Below are 20,289 nucleotides of genomic sequence, written 5' to 3' on the forward strand. Positions count from 1 at the left end.
TATATACAGTCACTGATCGTCTTTATATACAGTCAGTGATCGTCTTCATATACAGTCACTGATCGTCTTTATATACAGTCACTGATCATCTTTATATACAGTCACTGATCGTCTTTATATACAGCCAGTGATCGTCTTTATATACAGTCACTGATCGTCTTTATATACAGTCAGTGATCGTCTTCATATACAGTCAGTGATCGTCTTTATATACAGTCAGTGATCGTCTTCATATACAGTCACTGATCGTCTTTATATACAGTCAGTGATCGTCTTCATATACAGTCAGTGATCATCTTTATATACAGTCAGTGATCGTCTTTATATACAGTCAGTGATGGTCTTTATATACAGTCAGTGATGGTCTTTATATACAGTCAGTGATGGTCTTTATATACAGTCACGTCAATGCTCATCCAAGCGCCTGAATGCCGTTGGGCAGGAACCACGGCCCCGAGCATGATGGGTAATTTCCCTAAAGACAGTCAGCCATTCATCCTCCTCCTACTCCTCTTCTTCAAAACAGAAGAAGAGGACTCTTGGGATTAGGGGTAGATTATGGAAACACGCACGCACGCACGCACACACACACACACACACACACACACACACACACACACACACACACACACACACACACACACACACACACACACACACACACACACACACACACACACACACACACACACACACACACACACACACACACACACACACACACACACTCTCTCTCTCACACACACACTCACCCCCTGCTGGGTGGTGATGAATGACCGTCGATGGAAGAGATTTGGCTGCTGAATGTGTTGATGTGACCCTGACTGAGCCGCAGGATAAAGGTGAATGGGGCTGAGTGACAGTGTGAGTGTGTGTGTGTGTGTGTGTGCTAATGCCCTCCAGCAGTGTGGGCAGGAGCTGTGGGACTTTGTTGGGATAAAAACCTGCACCATCATCGTCTTCATCATCATTTCAAACCCAAACTAAATTAGCATCTTTTCTTTTTTTCTAACTTTCCCCTCGCTGGTTTTTAAAATCCTCCATTAAAGTGGAAACTTGTTACTGATCCGTGGGAGAAGGCGACGGCTCTTGTCGGAGGGCGGCGACGTAGCCGCAGACGCCAGAAAGAGAAAGGAAAAGTGACGGATGAGATGTAATTAATCTCCTTTTATCCTCCGTGACAGGACGACAACGTCCTGACAAACGGTTCCACACACACACACACACACACACACACACACACACACACACACACACACACACACACACACACACACACACACACACACACACACACACACACACACACACACACACACACACACACACACACACACACACACACACACACACACACACACACACACGTTCCCATGGTATCTGCGTGTGATGAATGTTGATCACATTAAAGGACCAGTTCACTCAAATCATCTTCCGTCTGGAAGCTGAGAAGATTTTAAAAAAAGACAGTAAGTTGGACTTTAGTTGGAAATTATATGTACTATGTAATAATTATGTATTTGGTTTATTTCATTGATTATATACTGTAATTTCGTCTCAAAATGTGTCTCAATATTGTAAATTGCAAAAATAATGTTGTTATAATGTTGTCGTCTGTTGAAGTTAACTCTAGATTCTGTCTTGACAAAACGAGTTTTGTCTTTTTACATGTGACAATGAAGGGGGAGGGGCTGACGAACAAAAATCAACTGTAACCGAAGTGGTGTTCATATAAATATCTTTAATCTCTTCAGTTATTATCTACAAAATCACACAGGTCCACTCACAAGGCAGTTAGTGGTTTTCTCTTTGCAGAGAGAAGAAAGAAAAATCGAAATACAAGGCAGAGGAGAGTTAGTTGCTTTACAAGTTACAATTGCTCATGATTTTACCTTTTTTAATCTAAAATAATTTTCTCATTCTACGAGCTAAATCTCATGTGGTTTAAAGAAATTTATTTAATTCAAAAAGTTAATTTCCCCAAATGGACGACGAGCGGTAACGTGAAGGAGAACCTCAAACTGACGTGGTAGAAAATACACATGTGGTTCCACAGTGAGGCCGAAAACATCCTGAGAATTATTAAAATATTCAACAAAAACACAGTGACACCTACAATCTGATATAAGAGGGTTTTTTAATCTATGGTGTTCCACAGGGTTCAATTCTTGGACCTCTGCTTTTTTTGCCCGACTAGCAACAGCATGGTCCAGATCGCATCAACTGCTGGATAGATTACCACAGACTGTCTTCAATAACTGAAGAACAGAGGCTTCTCAGTGGATCAGTGCTACAGTTATTAATTACAGTTTGATGTGAATCTGTCCAAAAGAAAGTTCTATGTTTTAATAAGTAGATTTCAAACAGAAATGATCTGGTGTTCCACAAGGCTCCATTCTTGGTCCTTTGCTTTTTTTTCACCCTTAAAGCAACACTGGTCCAAACTAAAATATCTACAATAAAGTACTGAGTGGATTATTATGAAACGTAGAAAACTTACAAAGGATGCAGGCACGTCTGTGGTTAGATATTTGTTAGCCCTTTGCTGGACCGTCACCTTTCGGGTCTTTATGCTTCTGTTGCTTCTGTTTTAAATCTGCTAAAATAAACAAGGCTCAATACTGGGACCCTTTTCGAAAGCGTGAAATATCTCAACAGCTAATGGACGGATTGCCGTGACATTTGGCACAGGCGGTCACGAGTGGTGCTGATATGAATTCATTTTTCTAATCAGCTAACTGGTTTACTGCAAACTCAGAGAGAATGTTTCTGCTTGCACGGTTTATTTTGGAGGTTGTTTCAGAGGCGTCCAGGTGTAACCGTAGCGTAGTCGTGTGTGTTGCCATATTCAGAGACACTGCAGAGTGTTTTTCTTTATTTCCTTGTGCATAAGAACATATTTTTCGTAAATGAGCAGCGGCACCATGGGAAGTGAACCCCTGCTGCTTCGGACTTGAGAAACTAAAGGTTTTGCCCGTCGACTACGTCGAAATGGAGAATTGACTAAAACAAATGAGCAACAACTGATGTGTTTTGGAAAAAAACATCATGTGGTCCACGTTATTTATTTTTTTGAGGCCTGATGAAGAATTAGTCAGAAAATGTTGTCCCACAACAATGATGAAGAGTTTCTTCCAAGTACTACACAAAAGGACAATATGGAGGACAGATGTGAATCTATCTGACCTCCGCTTCATCACTGAGACGTCAGAGCGTTTTCAAGTGAAGTGGTGATGTCACGTTGGGCTTTTTACAAAAACACAGATTCAGTCTTAATTTACAGATTTGATTTAACACCTCCCCTTTTTTATTTTATTTAATGACCACTTCAGCCTCATCTGTCAAACTCCCAAATCATTCTGATGGATTTATTAATTTTTATTTTTCCCGTGTGAATCTTCGTCCTCACACTCGTCAATCTCTGTTTTCAATCACGTCTGGAGAGATCTGTCTTGTTGTCACTTATGGTTTTATTGTCTCTGTGTGTCTGTCAGGACCGAGGGAAGGCGTCTGATGTGGTTTCCCTCTTTATGTGTTCAGAGTCGTCTGTTTGACAAAATACTTATTGATATACCAGTTTCCCAACGTATTAAAGGAGGCAAAAGGTCGGAGAGACAATTCTCCATGAAAACCCAGGAACAGACCGTAAAAGGAAAAGTTAAGGGGCGGCGGCGGCCGGAGGAAATGATTCAGAGGACGTGGGTAAGAGGAGTTCTCGTCCATGACAGGAGCCGAGCAGCGACTCGGCCTGTTTGCAATTAGAGACAAACAGAGCGGAGGCCTCCGAGTCGGTTTGTGGTGGAAGGAGACGCACATTCCTGCGGGGCGGCGAACATCGGAGCCTGGTCACGTCGAGGTGAACGCGCCGCGGCTGGAAACCACGCAGGCGTTTGAGCCCGGTCGACCCCCGAGGCCTGCGAGCACGCGTCTCCTCCGAGATCTGCCAGGGCCGATTCTTTTGTTTCCCCTGCGAGGGAAACCCAAGCCGCCGCTTCCCCCTTCTTCAGGGGAGGGTCAGAGGTCGGAGAGGCAGCTCCCCTGAAGCCGGTGAGGAGTTTAAATCCACGTTGTGGTCACGTGGCGCCTCTGGGGACGGAGAAACGTTTAAAACCTACAAGTGTCGGTGTGTGGACGGAGCCTGCGACTTTCCTTGTGCCGACGACATCGTCTCCTCTTTAAGTCTCAGACCAGCGGCTTTTAAAAAAACTCTTAACGTGACATGTGGGGGACGAACTATTAGAACACGACGTTGTTTGTTGGTTGCTCCTGAACGAACCAAAGCCTCCTGGTGGTCACCGCCGCAGAGCGTCTTGGGACGGATTTGTTTCTCAAGAAGCTCGTCCCGAGGTCGAACCTTTAACATTCAGACTCCCCCCCTCATAAAAAAACAACTACTTATTTATGGCGTGGTGGCGTTTGATCTGACACTTTCCTGGACTTTCCCTTTTTGTTTTTTCACATTTGTGGTTGGAACCCTGTGAATATGTGCCAACGTCTGAAACCTTGTGCAGATCTTGACGACTGCGTGGACTCGTCTGTCTGTTGGGTTTGTGAAGTGAACTCAAGCTTTAGGTTTGGATTATTTTCTCGCGCACATGATCGTAAAATTACATCCTCTGTGTGTCTGAGGAGATGAATGTCTCACTGCGATCGTCTTCCATTCGCCCACAGCGCTCGGCCTCCTCGCCAACGCCGCTCATTCCACCAGCGACTTGAGGTCGGGCAGTCCTCTGAGCTCCACGTCCAGCAGCATCTGACCGAAGGCTTTGCCCTGAGAGGAAAGACGACGACGACGACGACACACAAAAAAGAAAGAACGTCAGCTCAAAGCTTTGCAGACGCCGGCGTGTTTGACTTCACACGTCTGAGTCTGAACGTCAGAGTGTGTGGATCAGCACATTGACCGCGTGTCGAGCAGTGAGAGAGTGTGTGTGTGTGTGTGTGTGTGTGTGTGTGTGTGTGTGTGTGTGTGTGTGTGTGTGTGTGTGTGAGTGTGTGTGTCGAGCAGTGAGAGAGAGTGTGTGTGTGTGTGTGTGTGTGTGTGTGTGTGTGTGAGTGAGTGTGTGTGTCGAGCAGTGAGAGAGTGAGAGAGTGTGTGTGTGTGAGTGAGTGTGTGTGAGTGTGTGTGTCGAGCAGTGAGAGAGTGAGAGAGTGTGTGTGTGTGTGTGTGTGTGTGTGTGTGTGTGTGTGTGTGTGAGTGAGAGTGTGTGTGTGTGTGTGTGTGTGTCGAGCAGTGAGAGAGTGAGAGAGTGAGAGAGTGTGTGTGTGTGTGTGTGTGTGTGTGTGTGTGTGTGTGTGTGTGATTCTTTGATGTGCTGTGGATTCCAGCGAGGCAGTAAAAAAAGCAGAAAAAAACTTTACGGGACTTTCTAAACAAGCGACGGAGAGAAACAGAGGAGGAGGTTGAAAAGAAGAAGGACAAAAGGGGCGTGTCCTCACCACGAGGTGAACATGTGACAACCTCTTCTCCGCAGCCGGTTGCTTAGTTACAGAAAATATACCACGATCGGGAAACAACCACAGAGAAAAGTAAGACGAGCGATTTTCCTTACTCGGGAATGTTTTAATTTTGTCTTTGCGTAATCGGTGTCACCTGGTGTGAGTGTCTTTTGCGCCACCATAAAGTGTCCCCCTGTCGGTCGCTCGGTCGGTTTGCAAGTTTTCCCGATTTCCCAGATTTTTGATGTGAACTTTGGACTGCTGTTGCCGTGACGCCGTGTGGTGGTGTTTACAGCGTTAGTCCAATCAGAGCGGAGTGTTCATCTCCGGCCTCGAGGAGCTTGGTTCCTCCGGCCGAGAGACGACATTTCTCATGACTCCATTCTTCATTCACACTTTTATAGAACTGGTCTTTTTCCTCATCTGAAAATGTTTCGTTACGCCACCTCGTGTTGCGCAGTTATAATTAAACGTTTTTCTCTGTTTCCGAGAAAGAAACATTTATAATCTCATGGCTCCTCGGGGGGGAAAATACGATATATACCATCTCTGTGAGGAGATAGATGTGGATAGACTTCCCATCTTCGAAGGACACGAGTGTGTGTGTGTGCGTGTGTGTGTGTGCGTGTGTTACCTGGGGGTCGCTGCGCAGGGACGCCACCCCTCCTCCACCCAGTGAACTCTGCAGGACGAAGTTGAGGCCGTGGATCCCGGGAAGAGTGAATCTGAAAACCACAAAAACACCCCGGTAACCACGGCGACGCAAACCTTCACACAAAAAAACCCCACATGGTCGAACAAATACACTCACACACACACACACGCTCACACTTTCACTCACTCACACACTTACACTCACTCACACACTTACACTCACACTCACACACACACACACACACACACACACACACACACACACACACACACACACACACACACACACACACACACACAGGCACCATGTGTTGATGTGGTGGTTTATTGCACACACAATGTTAAGGTGTGTGTGTTTGTGTGTGTGTGCAGTTTGTGGTTACACACATGGGGGAAGGGTCGTATGCAAAAACCTGTGAGTGTACAAGAGTGTGTTTCTGTCTGTAAGTATTTAAGTGTGTGTGTGTGTGTCGGGGCCTCCTGCAGGGTTAACGAGCGCTGGCGGTGCACTAATGAAGCGTCGGAGGCGTTTCGGGGTGCGAGAGGAGACGCAGGTCGGCGAGCTTTACGGCCTCCACCTCTCTTCATTACGCTAATCGCTAACAGCGCCGCCGCGCTGACTCACCGCTCAGACACGTCGGCCATTTCCCAGAATCCTCCAGGCCCGTATACCTGCAAGCAGCCGGTCCACGGGGCGAGGACCTCGGAGGAGCTTCGGACGGACGCTGCGTTGCGTCTCGGGTTTTTCCGTGGTTTTCTCTCAGTCACATTTTTTAAATTGCCGCCTGTCGTCGACCTGCTCATATATTTTGTTTTGTTTGTTTCCGTTCATCTCCACTTTTTCATCTTGAGTCCAGATTTAAACACTGGAGTTACAACGCGTTGAGTCGCGTTTCCTCCTCCTTTTTCCGTCAAGTAAGTCCAGACTTCAGCTGCGTGGTTAAAACCTCAGCGAGAAAACAAACAAGTGCATTTCCACAATAAATAATAAAAATGTTCTTTTGTAATTGGAGAAAAGAAAAGAGAAGTACGTCTGAATCCGCACCAGGTCCAGGTACCAACAGCGAAACAGGTAAACAAAAATGTTTATGTGAATTAACATGGTGAGATAATATATATGTTTTCACTGAATTCACAGAGACATAATTCATATCAGACATATTCAGGGGACTGATTCTCTGAGTGTTTCCTGATTGTTCGTCTTGTTGCTGGAGGCCGACGTCTGACAACGATTACACACCACAGCTGTTAATGGCCGTGTGTGTGTGTGTGTGTGTGGAGGAGGAGGTTCAAGTGTCTGTTCCTCACTAGCTGAATAGAACAGTACACGCAAACACGACCACATCCTCTTTATATACAAAAAACACACTCTCTCTCTCTCTCTCTCTCTCTCTCACCGCGTGATGGCGTCGGCAACCCCCGGCTGGATCAGGTGGGAGAAGAACTCCTCCACCACAGAAGTAGTCAGGTGTTTCTTCAGGTATGGGAAGAAGAGAGGGTGACGGGCGACGACTCCTACAGAGAGAGAGAGGAACAAGATAATCAATACTTTACCATATATATATATATATATATATATATGTACACTATGCGTATGAAACATGGAGACTCACACGGAGGTCGGTGCACCTCATTTCACCATATTTAACTCATATATGAACACAGTTATGGACATTATGTTCAAGTTCTTCTGAATTATTACACACTGTGGCTTTAACGATCAGTGGTTTCATCAGTCCGATCACACGCTCTTCCTCACCGATGTTCGCCGAGTCTCCTTTGTCTCCGCTCCTGGTGAACGCCAGTTCCTCCAGCCTGTAGCTGTGTGGTCCTGCCGGGAGGTCTACACAACACACACACACACACACACACACACACACACACACACACACACACACACACACACACACACACACACACACACACACACACACACACACACACACACACACACACACACACACACACACACACACACACACACACACACACACACACACACACACACACACACACACGAGTTTGGCTCAGCTGACCGTGATAATAAAACAACAACACACAACAAGGCTTTTAAACTTTCTCACTCTCCCCTCCGGTCGGTGGGTTGTTTCTCCCCTGGAACCCCCAAAACCATCGAGGACTGCTGGAATCTACCACTTGACCACTTGAGCTCAGGGACCATTGTGCCCATGCAAGCGCCTCTCAAGCACCAGTGTCTCATTAAGGAACCCCGCTGGAACCCTGTAACAACCTCAAAAGTCTTTGCAAAGATCCCCTGGAAATCCTTGAAGTGATCTGGTTGGTCTTCTCAGACTCCCCAAGGACTCCAGGGACACTCTCGAGGACCACACATGCAAACACGTGTTCATTCTTAACTTCTCCTCCACATTGAACTGATTTCATCTTGTTTTTTTGAAATATGCTCAATGATTTAAAAAAATAAATAAACCAGAATAATGAAACAATAAAGAAAATAAATGTTATAAATTATCCTCTTTTCTTCCCTTAGTTTGAATGTTTCTATTCTCTTGGTTGGAGAGGCTTCCTGCTTTCAGCATGGAATGTGAAAACGCCGGGACTCAGTGTGTGTGTGTGTGTGGGTGTGTGTGTGTTTTGCTTTTTGTTTCCCACAATTCAGCTTGTTCTCTTTTGATTTGTAAATAACTTAAGTTTCTTAACTACGTCAGAGCAACATGAAACTGGGTTGTGTGTGCGTGTGTGCGTGTGCGTGTGTGTATTGTGCAGAGCCATGTGAGGAAAGTGTTAGTGAAAGAGTGAAAGGAGGAATAAGTGGCACAGCTTGCCAAGGAATAAGAGATTCTCTCACACACACACACACAGTGTCGCCCCCTCTAGGCAGACATCAGTTACAGATCTTTCTCGTATCCAACTCGTCTTTATGTTCATTAATAATAATTAATAATAAATAATCTTACTGTGAGTTTAAAGGCCGGGTAATAAATATTTCTGATTGGCTGGCATGTGTTGGTTCAAATATGTCGGCCATTGGTACTAGTCATATCACTCAAGGACTCCTCAAGGACCCTTTATACGTTCTGAGTTGAGTCGAGGACGCCTGGAACCCTTCTAAACAGTGTTCAAGCTCATTTAAGGTCCATTTGATCACCAGTGGCGTTTGACAAAGCTCAAGGACCATGTGCCTTTTCCTTGAGGAACCTTGAAACCTCCTCAAGGACCGTTGCGGGCCCCCAAGGACAACCTGGAACCCTGCAATTGCCATTCAAGCCGACTCACGGAGCGGCTGAGACCAACACAGGACCAAGGAGCTCTTCAAGAACCTTTTGAGCCCATGCAAGGCTCCCTTGAACCATCTCAAACTTCTTCAAGGACCCTTAAAACACTCTCAAGGCCCTATTGAGCAACCCAAAGGACTATTAAAGTCGTTTCAAGGTCCATTTGACCGCCTCAAACCCCCTCACGTACCACTATCACCCTTTCAAGGCCCTTTGGAACCCCTTCAAGGACCATTAAAACTCCAGGAATCCCCCGGTGTCTCACTTCCTGTTCAAGTTGACTAATGGCTGAAACTAACCTATCATCAAAAGTAATTCATGACAAAACTAACACATCACATGACTACGTGTTTCCTTTACCGACGTCAGGTGCGTCCTCAGATGAAGTGGGAGGAGCCTCCTGCTCAGGTGTGTCTGGTCCCGCCTCTGACAGTGACTCCACCAACTGTCCAGCCATGTGAATGTCCGCCTGCAAAGACATTAACAAACATCAGAGGTCTGGTCGTTGGTGAAGGTCGTCAGTGGAGAGCTGACACCAAACATTTTCAATTTGACGTTAATGTTTCACCAAAAATGATAAAACTAAGACGAGACAAAAATGTTCATAGATAAATGTTCTTGTGACAAAATGAAAAATACCAGAAGCTATAACTGAGTTCTCAGGTAACAAGTAACTAATACTAAACCAACAGAAACACTCACAAATGAACACAGGCTGCAGATGCTTGACATTTAGTCGACACCATGTTTTACATCCTTTCTGACTCATTAACTTCCTCCTTTGTTAGAATGTGTTTAAATCTGGGACGGGTTCTTTCTTCTTTTGTTAAGTAAAAAGAAAATGTGTCCTGACTCAAACCAAACTGACCTTCAGTTGAGATTTGGGGTGTAAGAAGAAGAACGGCTTCAGCACAGGAGACCTGGAAACATGTGAACAAAACATGGAACAAGGACAACATGGGCGATATTGCGACCGTGTGAACCGCCGCTCTCCTGCTGAAGTGAAGGTTTGAACTCACACTCGGGGACGTCCGCCCACGATGCCGGTGAGTCCAGGAGCTGTGAGGCGAGAGAACGAGGGGTTAGAGCGGATGATCCTGAACTTCTCAACCCGATGTTCAACTCCCACTTACAGCACCGACGTGAATCAGCAGACTCCCGGGAGTCGCACTGAGTTCAGGCCGAGTGTGAGTGAGTGTGTGTGTGTGTGTGTGTGTGTGTGTGTGTGTGTGTGTGTGTGGTCGAGCTGAACTCATCGGCACCATAAACAAAATTCAAATCAGGAGGTCACAACCCTACTTATCTATACACACACACACACACACACACACACACACACACACACACACACACACACACACACACACACACACACACACACACACACACACACACACACACACACACACACACACACACACACACACACACACACACACACACACTCTCAGAGTTTGCAGCGAGGTGATGAATACCCCACTGTAGTGTGTGTGTGTGTGTGTGTATGTGTGTGTGTGTGTGTGTGTGTATGGGGGGGGGCAAGAACATCTATTAATAAAGAGCTTGCAGCAGAGTTCAACCTCTGTAGGAGGATTCTTTCCTACAGAATTGTTGGGACCTGAAAGCACCGAGGACAGAGTTCACTTCACGTTGTTTCCTCGTTTACTTTCTAACGCACTAGTTGTAAAACCCCCCAAAAAATTTAAATGTGTTTTAGATAATCGGGTAGAGATGAAACGTGTCTCTGACTTTTTATAATAATGAGACACTTTCCTACACTCAATCATTATTTCAAAATACAAAGTCATCTATCGAGTTACTAAAACATCTGTTGAGTTATTTAGTCTTCGTTTTGAGCCGCTGCGTCATTTGATCCATAAAAAATTAAGAAGATGAACAGATGAAAACCAAACCCCCTAGTTGATGTTTTCTTTTGTCCACGACACCAAAGATTTTCAGTTTACTGTCACAGAGGAGCAAAGAAACCAGAAAATATTCACATTTAAGAAGCTGAAATCAGAGAATTTTGACTTTTTCTTTTCAGGTGTACGTGTGGTGACGTTCAGGTCAGTGTGTGTTTGTCGTCGTACCCATGCCGGTTCCTGCAGGAGCAACTTCTCTGGAGAAGAGTTCCAGAGCTTTCTTCTGTTTGTGGTGGACGGCCATCCAGATCACTGCCTCCCTGGAGCCCTGCACACACACACACACACACACAACATATTATATATACATACAATATATTGTAAATCTGAAACTGATTAACAGTGTTGAATTTTTAAATTTAAATTTTTAATTAACTTCATTTTAAAGTTTCCTCCAAGAATCAGTGAAAGAAGAACTGTGTGTGTGTGTGTGTGTGTGTGTGTGTGTGTGTGTGTGTGTGTGTGTGTGTGTGTGTGTGTGTGAGAGTGTGTGAGAGAGACCTTGGTGTGAGCGTTGGCACCGTAAGTGTCCTCAGCTCCGAGGACCTGGACGTTGACGGAGTTAAAATCTTCCAGTCCAAGCTGCTTGAAAATCCGCTTTGTCCTACACACACACACACACATATATGAAGCTTGGAGCTGCCACACATACACGCACGCACACACACAACCTGCCTCCTGTACACACCGTTTGATGATGCTGTCCGCCGTCCGTCTGGCCTTTTCCACCGCCCGCGGCCCGCCGACTGGACAAACCGCCGTCGCCCTGAAACCGTCCATGTAGGTCGCACACACCTGGAAGTCAGGAGGGGACGTTTACGGTTGAAGACTCCTCCGCTTGAATATGTCACGACATTTTTGAAATTTTGAAACAAAAATGAAGAAAAAGAAAAACTCTGCGGACGATGACGATGCTGTTTTTTACCTTGTAGTCATGTGACGGAGCGAAGCCCTTTGCCCCGGTCACTGTGACGGCTCCTCCCTCTACACCTGAACACACACACACACACACACCATGAGGACATTTTGATGTGGACACTCAAAGGTCAAAGGTGGGAACTGGACACGTGACCTCGTCGTCCTCACTCCTTCCTCCACTTGTAGGCTTGAAACCAGCGAGACTTCGGACCCGGTAAGGGTCTGAAGTCTCGCTGGTCCGTCTTCGGTTCACGTCCCCGCCTCCATCCGGAGCAACCGGGGTCGTGGCGCGGTCGACCGAAGCCGGCGGGTTCATCGCAGGCACAATTAAGACCGAAAAATATTTACATTTTTATCGTTACGATAAAACGAGAGCTGCGAGAGAGTTCACGTCCCGGCACCGCGGCGACTCCCACAAGGTTTTCATCTCGTCGGCCAGAGAGAAGCTGATCCATGAAGTTTTTTTCCTCTTTCTTTAACATTGTGAGACAAAAAGTAAAAATATATATTTTCACAAGTTTCCCAGAGAATAATTCATAGTAATCTTGATGAAAAAACATGAGGCATATTTACAAGACTGAAATCTTTTGAGTGTTGTGAGATTTGGCCTAGATCCAAATGAAAAGAGGATCAATATTACTGTTAAAGTTCATGATGGTTTCAGAGACAATCATATTCTCCGCCAAGAGCAAACCACATATGAGTCTAATGTAGAAAATACTTATTAAATTTGTGTCAACAGAATACTGTTATTGATATATTCCAGTAGTTCCAAATATTCGCAGTGCACCATCAGTCAGGAGCTGGTGGTTCTGTTGACATCGCTCACATAGCAGATATCATCTGGACCATTATTTATTCCAACCGCCAGATTTGGCCCGAGTTATTAACGACCACCCCCCTAAAAAAAAGAGGAAAATATAAACTTCTTATCAGCGAGCGGGTGTTTTCTGGAGTTCACATGGGGGTCGGGATGCGTGTTTAGTTTTGAAAAAAAGGAGGGGGGGAATAAATCACTGGTGGCTGATGGGAGAGTTCATTGGAGGTTCGGAGGAGGATGACGGGTTCAGTCGGGGGTGAGAACAAAGATCCAGACGCGTTTGTTTGAGGTTAAGAGACGAACGTTTCTGGGTTATGAAAACAGTGGACGGTTCAGCCCGTGGCCACGTCCTCAACTCTGTGTGTGTGTATGTGTGTGTGTGTGTGTGTGTTTGTGTGTACCCGGCACTTCCTTGATGGCCACCCGGCTGAAGTCGCAGGTGACGTCGGGCAGCAGGTAGCGCCGCGGGTCGCCGATCTCGTACACCAGCTGCTCGGCCACCGTGCCGAAGGAGACGAGGCCGCCGGTTCCGGGCGGCTTGGAGAGGATGAAGGAGCCGTCGGTGGAACACTCGACCACCGGGAAGCCCATGTTGTCCCTGAGAGAGGACACGCGCACACACACACACACACACACACACACACACACACACACACACACACACACACACACACACACACACACAAGCCCGACTGCGTTCTTAATTTAAGGGACTGTTTGAGTTGTTAATTCACACTTTCTCACCAGTCAGGAACTTTGTGCCAGTCGGTGAAGATCCCGCCTGTACACTGAGCTCCGCACTCGATCAGGTGACCTGCGAGACTGACACACACACACACACACACACACACACACACACACACACACACACACACACACACACACACACACACACACACACACACACACACACACACACACACACACACACACACACACACACACACACACACACACACACACACATTGTTTACAGCTCAAAAAGGTGATTTAAATGTTTGAAATGTTACTGTCATTTTTTTTCACAATTTGAAGAAAGAAGAAAAAGGAAGTTGAAGTTGGCCTGTTCAGTGTTTGACCGTAAACAGACGTCAGAGCTCTTTGTTTCCCTTGGTGCGTGTGTGTGTGCTCACCTCCCAGCAGCAAGTAGGTCATAGTCGTTCTTCTCCCATCCAAACTGCAACGTATACAAAAACCCAAACACACATTACATTCCTAAACTGTCATCTACTCCTCGACACACAGACACACGCACACGTTTGAATGGTCCTTTATTCGAGGGAACCCAGGCGGCCTCATCAGACGTACCGTGTGCATGAGTGGCCCCAGGGCCACGGCGCTGTCCACACAGCGTCCCGTCACCACGATATCTGCCCCGAGATCCAGACACCGCCGGATCGGAGAGGCCCTGAGGACAGAGAGCGGGAGAGAGAGGCAGGTTAACTCAGTCCACACTGATTTGGTTGTTTTTTTTAAATGCATCATCTGTTGCTATGGTTACGCCCTGCCATCCACACGACTCAGCGGTTTACCAGCCTCTAACATGGAGACTTGTGGGAACACGCTGCTGTTGGTCCCGTTTTAGTTTGTGTTTCAGTCCGGACGGACAGAAACTAAGACGTTTGGTAAACGATGACGCAGACGACGGCCCCACATTCTCTTCCTGGGTAGTTTTTGCTAACACTCTCTGTCCAGTAACAGTTCCACCTCGTCGTCTCCCCTCCTCTCACGCGCTGTTTCTCATTTTACTGTAACTAAGCAACCAACTGCAGAGGAGTTGCTTCCTGTTTACACCTGAACAGTCGTGTGACGTGTGTTTCCAGGTGTGTCAGTGTGTACGGAGATTGTAAAGAGAAAACATGGATGGAGCCTGAGTGTTTATTGTAAACACACTTCACATCATCTCCTCTGATCATTGAGGGATCGAACACTTCTCTTTTCATCAGGGACACTGGACGTAGGCGTGCTGAGGGGCTGCGGCTCCCCCTAAAGGCGATACACTGCAATTGCAAGGCTACAAAAAAAACTTTCTTTACTGAATCAATAAATTAAACTTTTGTGTGTGTGTGTGTGTGTGTGTGTGTGTGTGTGTGTGTGTGTGTGTGTGTGTGTGGCATGTTCGTACCCAAGATAAGCGTTCATGCTGTGCAGCGTTTTTGGTAACCGTTGTTTGCTCCCGCCGTCTGCCATCTTTACTTCAGCGAGGCTGCTTCTCTGACAGGACACAATTCAATTTGCATCAATCAATCAATTTTACAATTAAAAAAACAACAACATGATGATGTTGGTGATGTATGGAGGAGGAGGAGGGGTCTCACATGGGGCATGAGGTCATCGCCGGTCACCACAGCGACCTTGAGGTCAAGGCCCGCCTTCTTGACGACTTCCTGTATGGCCTCGGCGCAGGCCAGAGGGTTCACGCCTCCCGCGTTGCTGACGACGCGAATACCTGCGAGAGACGAGACTGTGAGTCCGCGGTTGCCGTGGAAACGGACGAGATAAAGAGTCCAGATAATGATGGCAATGATAATAATCATCATCGGTGTAAAAAGCTTCAGAATTGGCAAAATTCACTCACCTTTCCTGTGGATGTCGTTAATGAACGGGGCCAGAGCCACCTGGACGAAGTCCGGAGCGTAACCCATGTTCTACGACCAGGACGGGACACAAGAGTCGTAAACATTGACAGACCTCCAGTTAGAGCTGAGCAAACTCCAATCTTAATCCAAGTTCCCTTTCCCATATTTATGAAACCAAAACTTTTTCTTTTTTACATCCAGATTCTTTACATTTTAAATGTGAGGAGTTCATTTACACAGTATAGAATTCGACTTGTGCTCTCTAGTTATGACATCATATGACGCCAACTGTACCATTAAGACATTTTAACACGTCCACAATTCAGGAAATATGAGAGATTTCATAAATGTTAACATATTTTCCAACAAAATCCCCTTTTTATTGAGCAAAAAAAACTAACAAATTGTGCATAAACTTTCACGTGAAAGGAAAAGTACCTAGTATAAGAATCAGAAGCTGAGAATTATTGATTATCTGCCCCACACACACACACACACACACACACACACACACACACACATACACACACACACACACACACACAGGCGTGACTCACAGGCATCTTGGCCTTGGCGGCGGTGAGCAGAGACATGGTGATCTCACTGAGGTAGTCAAACACCAGGAAGTCCAGCTTCCCGCTGTAGATCAGCTGAGGCACTGGGGGGAAAAGACGTGCACCAGTTACGTCATCGCCCGGAGCTGCTGCTATAGTATTACATCATAATAAGAAATAGATTGATCCTATTACATACATATTATTTGCTGGAGGTTGGATGGTTGCTGGTTCATTTCGTGTGGAGATAAGATACGTTTTACTCTATGTTTCTGGGAATGCAAACGTAAATGAGCTAGCATCTTTTCCCTGTTGTTGGAAATCAATCTGTTTATGTATTTTCTAGAGCCTGACCGATATTAATCGGTTGACAGATCGTATATCGGCCGATGTGAGACCTTCATCAGAGCTTATCATCGAAGCCGCAGTGTGGAACTTTTGTAATTTTCTGGCGGCATCTGTCGGTAAAGTTGCAAACCCGGAAACCAACTGAGCAGCCGACAGGGGACACTTTACGGTGGCACACCGCTAATTCCATTCCATTTTTGAAAATTCAACGTGAACGTGACGTATTCTGGACTGTTTAGTTCAACAACCGCGTTCAACACGACGTAGGAATGTATCGGCCGATTTATCGCTATCGGAAATCTCGTACCGATATCGGCATCGGCCCCAAATAACCCATATCGGTCGAGCTCCAGTATTAAACTGTCGCCTTTTAAATTCAAACACGTTGTAACCTGGTTTCTTCTGAGACTGGTTGTGATTCTGTCACCGAAGAAGAAAATGTGAAACAAACTCACTGTTCTTGAACTCAGTGGGAAGAGCTGGTGTAGCTAATGCTAACCAGTTAGCTGCGACAGCTCTCAGCGTCCGTACCTGAGGTCGCGGTGTCGCCCCAGAACCCGGAAGCGCAGCCGATCCGGACCGGTCGGGTCCCGGCAGAGCTGCCGGTCGCGTACCGCCGCCGCTCGGGGCGGGGGCCGGGGCGGGGGCCGGACAAGTCGGCGTCCGAACCGCACGAAGCGGCGCACTTCGCCGCGTCGGTGCGGTGCCACGGCCGCCTGGAGGCCGCGGCCCCGGGGCGGAGCAGACGCGTGAGGCCGGACATCGTGGAAGAACCAACGGAGGGAGGGAGGAGGGAAAAAGAAAGCAGGGGAAAGAAAGAAGGGAAAAACCCAAAGAGGGAGAGAAGAGAGGTGTGTACTGCAGGTTCAAGGTGCACCGGTCCATCCAGAAAAACAGTCCGACAGGAAACACGTGAAGGAACGGTCCGTCCGGATCACCACCCTGATCTCTGCCAGGTTAAAAGAAGAAGACGTAGTTAATGGTTAAATAAGTATTAAGACTTATTATTATGACTTATTATAGTTTACCAGAGGACTCATGATAAGTTGACACTGATTTTCACTGAGAAGATGGACTTTTTAGAGATGGATTCTTTAAAGCTACAGTGTATAATATGTGGAAGAACTTATTCACTGAATTGAATATACTGTCCATAACCATGTGTTCATGTATGAGTTAGATATAGAAACATGAGGTGGACTCGACCGTGCGAGTCACCCTGTTTCTACGTTTGTTGAACTAAACGGTCCAGAATACGACGCGTTTGCGTTGAATTTTCAGACGCTGCCGGAAACCGGATATGGAATCAGTGGTGCGCCTCCATAAAGTGTCCCCTGTCGGTTGCTCAGTTGGTATTGCAACTTTACAACCAAATGCTGCCAGAAAACTAAGAAAATTACACACTGAGGCTTCAAATTCTTTATTTTCTATATGTTGATATGTAATGAAATACGGGTAATTTTACAGTGGAAAATATAATCATATTGTATGAAAGCAGCTGAACATGTTGGTATTTTAATACTTTACACATAAGATTCAATCATGGTCTTTGATGATTGATATGTATGGCTGTTTTTTATTTTATTTAATCTTTCATGTTATTGTGTAGTCACCAGTAAAAGGACAAAACAACATTTAAAAAGGACAACGGTTGGAAAGAAACTTACAAAAATGACTTCTGTCAGAATACTTTGGCTTAATAGTGGAAAATAACCTGAACAAAGATGACATGATGGGATTTGCATCATGCAAAGAACCTGTCAATTTCCATCCCACACAGATAAAAACAACCCAAGGCAAAACTGTCATTCATCATTATTCTGACGGGACACCTGTTCACCAAATAAAAAACAAAATTTACATTTACATGCATTCACTTGGCAGACGCTTTTATCCAAAGCAACATTCAAGTGAGGGACAAGCTTCAGTACAGGAAATAAATACTGCACAAGGTTGGTCCATTTTTATTTAATTTTTTTCAAACGTGATTAAGATTGAATAACATTTACATGAATGCTACGTAAGAACATTGAGATTCAAAGGATAAAGCTAAAGTAATGATGTATAACTCAGTGACTGTGTTTGTACATTTTCATGTTTCGGTTGGCTTGATGGAGAGAGGAAAGTTTCAATTTTATATAAAAGGTTCAAATTCAAGGATTTTTGTGCTTTGCACAGACTGAGTTGAGGATCTATTTCAGGACTTATTTAAATTCTAAACTTCATGTTGCACCCACTTGTTTTTATAGCTGATATTTTTGAACCCATCATAAAGAATGAAATATAGTAAAAATATCACACATGAACGTGCTTTTTAACCCAGATAACCATTTTGGTGATGGTGATGTTTTTTTTGATGATTTCAAGGCTAAGAAAAGTGCTGCCATCGATCTGATCTTAGCTTCCCTTCCGTGGCCACTGTCTCACTATTTCATTCTCCCCCTCAGGCTCCGAATCATCAAACATGTCAGCCAACACGTCCTCCAATATCTCCTTCCCTGTCCTCTGCTACTCAGACTCCACTGTCTATCCTGAATTCTTCATGTGCCTTGAAAGAAACTCCGTTGGCGCGTCGCTCTTCCTCGCCTACACCGCCACCAATCTCCTCATCCTCCCTCTGTACTTCCTTGTCCTCTGGATGGGTTTCTGTCGACGGAGACGTGAGGGCTCTGCTGCATCCGAAACAACAAGCCACTCTGATTTCATCACCTACAACTTGGTCACCATGGAGATTATCTGTGTTTTGGGATTCCTCTTCTCCTGTTCTGCCAACTTCGTGTGTCGTCCTTGGATGATGATCACTGGGTACTTTCTTTCCGCCGCCATTTTCCCTGCACAGACTCTCTTTCACTGCCTGACTTGTGTGGAGCGCTACATGGCTGTTGTTCACCCCATCGCCTACCTGAAACTGGGAAAGTCGGGCAGGGTGAGGGTCAGAAACATCAGCCTTGTGTGTGTTTGGCTGTTGAACATGGGAGTGTCTGGTGTCATCTTACTCTACTTCCCTCGGTTCCCCGCTGTTATATATTTTTCCCTCAACGCAATCATCATAATTATAGTGTCTTTCTGCAGCATTTCTGTTCTGAATCGCTTCTGGAACGTGGGTGGGCGTCGCGAGCGGATCGACCGAACCAAGCAGAGGGCTTACCAAAACATTCTCTTCATAACAGGAACCCTGGTGATGAGGTCGTCCGGACTCGCTGTTACCTCCACAATTTTCGTCTTACAGTCAGAGAATGAAAACAATCAATGTGTGGCGCTCATTTGTGGAAATTGGCTCTATCTTCCTAGTAGCCTGGTTCTACCTCTGCTCTTTCTGCACAGAGCAGGAGCCCTGGCGTGTTTCAGTCGCAACACGAGCACGGCTGAAAACTACATGACCTGAGATCAGAGCGGTTAGAATAGATGTGAGAACATTTATTATTTTAGATAAACTGTGTAATTCTCGGGTAATTGAATGTTTTGCGTGTGTTAAAGTGTAAATTGTGGAATGAAAAAAAACAAAACATCACACCTCCACATCGCCTACGTGGCTGATGTGGAGGTGTGATGTGTGTGTGTGCGTGTGTGTGAATAAGTTTATCTTTATTATTCACATTATTTAAGTAACTTATGTACACACATACATACATACATACAGTATATTGTTTGCCTAGCTATTATTACTGTAGTTGTATTTATATTGGTGTTATTGTGTATTTCATTGTATTGCATAGAGTACACAGTGATTCTGAAATGATCACATATGTAGCATTAAAATATTCTATATAACTAATATTCTCTATAATAAAAAAAATAATT

The 20,289-nt window shown here is 45.5% G+C and overlaps 2 protein-coding genes across 3 annotated transcripts; one reads left to right on the forward strand and one right to left on the reverse strand.

Annotated features, from left to right (window-relative positions):
* Positions 1-1,721: 1,721 nt before the first annotated feature.
* lratb.1 (lecithin retinol acyltransferase b, tandem duplicate 1) lies at positions 1,722-17,397 on the reverse strand. Of its 2 annotated transcripts, none has more exons than XM_035650666.2 (20): positions 16,944-17,397; positions 16,144-16,244; positions 15,586-15,655; positions 15,326-15,456; positions 15,133-15,221; positions 14,316-14,415; positions 14,141-14,184; positions 13,752-13,829; positions 13,409-13,605; positions 12,195-12,259; positions 11,958-12,064; positions 11,771-11,873; positions 11,438-11,537; positions 10,367-10,406; positions 10,216-10,267; positions 9,708-9,816; positions 7,853-7,936; positions 7,491-7,608; positions 6,074-6,164; positions 1,722-4,771 (listed from the first exon to the last, which is right to left on the reverse strand). In XM_035650666.2, exons 1-20 carry the CDS (start codon positions 17,371-17,373, stop codon positions 4,697-4,699), a joined length of 2,184 nt encoding a protein of 727 aa, XP_035506559.2. In that variant the 5' UTR covers positions 17,374-17,397; the 3' UTR covers positions 1,722-4,696. The 2 variants fall into 2 exon arrangements, with proteins under 2 accessions (XP_035506559.2, XP_047192201.1); XM_047336245.1 differs by having other exon boundaries at positions 17,020-17,379.
* Positions 17,245-20,226, forward strand: LOC118320107. The gene is made up of 2 exons (XM_035650874.2): positions 17,245-18,440; positions 18,936-20,226. The coding sequence occupies exons 1-2, from the start codon at positions 18,218-18,220 to the stop codon at positions 19,871-19,873; spliced, it is 1,161 nt and encodes a 386-aa protein (XP_035506767.1). The 5' UTR covers positions 17,245-18,217; the 3' UTR covers positions 19,874-20,226.
* Positions 20,227-20,289: the final 63 nt, after the last annotated feature.

This window comes from Scophthalmus maximus, chromosome 12 (genome assembly GCF_022379125.1).
Source record: "Scophthalmus maximus strain ysfricsl-2021 chromosome 12, ASM2237912v1, whole genome shotgun sequence".
NCBI classification, from domain to species: Eukaryota; Metazoa; Chordata; class Actinopteri; order Pleuronectiformes; family Scophthalmidae; genus Scophthalmus; species Scophthalmus maximus.